The sequence below is a fragment of the Coptis chinensis genome, chromosome 7 (genome assembly GCF_015680905.1).
Source record: "Coptis chinensis isolate HL-2020 chromosome 7, ASM1568090v1, whole genome shotgun sequence".
Lineage (NCBI taxonomy): Eukaryota > Viridiplantae > Streptophyta > Magnoliopsida > Ranunculales > Ranunculaceae > Coptis > Coptis chinensis.
The window spans coordinates 86404595-86407081 of record NC_141462.1 but is presented as its reverse complement, the minus strand read 5'-3'; the positions used below and the strand labels follow the sequence as shown (position 1 = coordinate 86407081).

The 2487-nt window shown below is 52.0% G+C and overlaps 1 protein-coding gene across 1 annotated transcript; it reads left to right on the top strand.

Annotated features, from left to right (window-relative positions):
* The first annotated feature begins 395 nt into the window (after nucleotides 1-395).
* Nucleotides 396-2106, top strand: LOC147489605 (uncharacterized). The gene is made up of 2 exons (XM_086572893.1): nucleotides 396-1194; nucleotides 1286-2106. Exons 1-2 carry the CDS (start codon nucleotides 811-813, stop codon nucleotides 1553-1555), a joined length of 654 nt encoding a protein of 217 aa, XP_086429019.1. The 5' UTR covers nucleotides 396-810; the 3' UTR covers nucleotides 1556-2106.
* The last annotated feature ends 381 nt before the right edge of the window (nucleotides 2107-2487 follow it).

The following is a 2487-nucleotide window of genomic DNA, read 5'->3' as shown; positions in this document are numbered from 1 at the left end:
GTTGGTTTGTCAATTTTTGAACCACTGTGGCAAAGCGCGCAATGCGATTCGTTGGTAACACGTGGCGGTTGTTGAAGGTGTTCGACCTGTTGAACGCCAGCGGTGAATACCGGATCGAAGTCGCTGATATTATTGAGCACTTCACCTTGAAGCGATCTAGGGCATATAACTTTAGCTTGCAAACCCGAGCTACTCTGTCACCCGTTCTGGATGGAGTGAGTAACGAGTCTTGGGATAAAAGACCGTTCCTGTTAGTGGGTAACTACTGTACGAGTGGGTTCAGTGTTGACAAGAAAACGTGTGATTTCACTGGTGGGTACCAGTACGTTTCCTTAGGTTTTATGCTGATAACGACTGTTCCTGTATTGTCCTAACATTTGTTATGTTGTCTTCTGTACAGATAATCGTCCTGCACAGGAGACGAACCGAGCAGTGATCGAGAGCTTCGCTAGGTTGACACGGGACGAGAAAATTGCGAAGTTGCCAGAGGTCGCTGAATTCTTTAAGGAGCGTGGAGGGCCAGCCGTTCGGAAGAGAAGAGAAGCTCAGAAAACTAGGGCTCGTGGTAAGGGAGCGTCCAAAGTACGTGTTATGGAGAAGCGTGGAAGTGATTTGGTGACCAGGGAGGATAGAAACCGGGGTCAGATTGGGTGAAGCGACCCGGGAAGTCTTTGGGGCCTCCGGTCCAGGTCGGGCATGGGTCGGGAGGATGCTCCGCCGGCGTTGAGGGCGTTCCTTCCGATGTTCGAGTACCGACACCGCTAAGGCTCGGCGAGGGTGGCCCAGATCGCACAGGGTGGTGAGGTGCGAATGGGTGGGAGGGCAGCTCGCAACACGAGGTCGAGGCCGATGCCTGACTTCAGCGTTCTAGCTGAGGACGCCCCGGAGGTTGGCCCAGAGGTCATTCGACCCCGGGTGGTTGGAGATGCCTCAGGCAAGATGAAGGGGAAGGTTGGCTCGAGAGGAACTGGTAAGGAGCCGTCCGGTACTGGCAAGGACGAGCTGGAGCGCAACCTGATGTATGTTGATGAAGGCGGGAAGAAGCGCTCTGTGAAGAGGTCGGACTGCAGCTACAAGTCCGCACCCATAGCCGCTTGCTTGTTAGAAGGGATGACACTTGATGGTGACAGGAAAGACCTTGACTCCAAGGAACTAGAGTCGAATGTGAGAGCGGTGGATAAGGCGATTTGCCTGGTAAGTGGTAGTGTTATTACTGATTGTGTTATCCCTTATTGTACACTGTTGCTTATCGTTTGTTTGCGGTAATATGTGCGAGCTGCTGCAGATGGTTGCCGGGTATCAGAAACTGAAGACAACTGCCTTGTTTGCTGAGATGGAGAAGTCGGAGGTTGAGGCCTTGAGGCTTGAGGTCTCCGATCTCCGAGCGATATCTCAATCGGAGAAGGTGGAGCTGGAAACGCTGAAGGCGCAACTAGTTACACTGTCTCTGGAGAGGACGTCGGCTGTGAACGAGGCGGCTGGGCTGAGGCATGAGGTCGATGATCTGAAGAAGAAGGCATTCGCTGCCGCTAATACATTTCGCTGCACGTTGTAAAGCTACTGCAATGGAGGCGAAGGCGGCCTATCTTGCCATCCGTGCTGAAATAGAGGAACTGGAGGCGAGGTATGGCGACCTGCCCGAGGAGCCAGCTCAAGGACCTGCAATAGATCGACAGGTCGACTCGCACGAGGTCGGTCGTGCTGGTTCTGCGGTCGTTCTTGCTCCTGCTGGTGAGGTGGTTGCGGATCAACCTCCCGTCGTTGGCGGTCTGGGTGGACGCTTAACCGGAAGCGATAGTGGCGTCTTCGGTGATCCGAATTTCCCAAGTCTTTGGACGTCCCTCTGGTTGAAGGCTTTGAAGATGTTGTTTGAAAGTTGAATGTCTGGTTTTTGCGTTTGTAAGCGGCCTCTGGCCTAAAACAATAGAGCTGTTTTCCCGGGGTTACCTGGGCAGTTCGTCTTTTTCTTTGTCTGTGCTTATGATACTGATGTTTTAGCCGGGCTGGATTTTCTGGGTAGACCCAGCAGCTCGGCTTATCTGGCGACTGTGGTCTTCAGTTTGCTAACTGTTTTATATTAATGCCATGTTGTTATCCGTTGTTTTTCTTCCTCGCGTACTGTATGTCTGTTTGATTTGTATGCCCCTTGAGTTGGTCGACTTGTATCAATCTTGAACTGTTTTTCGTGAGGACGGTGTTAGCGTCCTCTACTTACTCAGTATTAGTACGACTGGAGTGTCCTGTGAGCAATGGTCACTTCCATTACAGTGCGTGCTTGGCACGTGTGCGGATATGAACGGTTTGCGAGATATGAAATGATGGCTGCCAGTTGGATTGGCGTTTGGCGTCTCGATGCCTTAATGAGCTGCCTCGGGAAGAGACGTTTCTTTTGCATAAATAGAACCTGTTCGGGGAGAGCTATGGCATTTGGACTTCCTTTTGCGTTGCTGCCTTCGGCTGAACGTGCTTGCCTTTGTTGGTCATCTC

What these genes read in the sequence shown, in the direction of transcription:
- LOC147489605 (XM_086572893.1), top strand. Translation starts at nt 811, where the DNA reads ATGGGTGGGAGGGCAGCTCGCAACACGAGGTCGAGGCCGATGCCTGAC. An exon ending in TGGATAAGGCGATTTGCCTG is followed by an intron (nt 1,195 to 1,285) that starts GTAAGTGGTAGT and finishes GAGCTGCTGCAG; the next exon opens with ATGGTTGCCGGGTATCAGAA.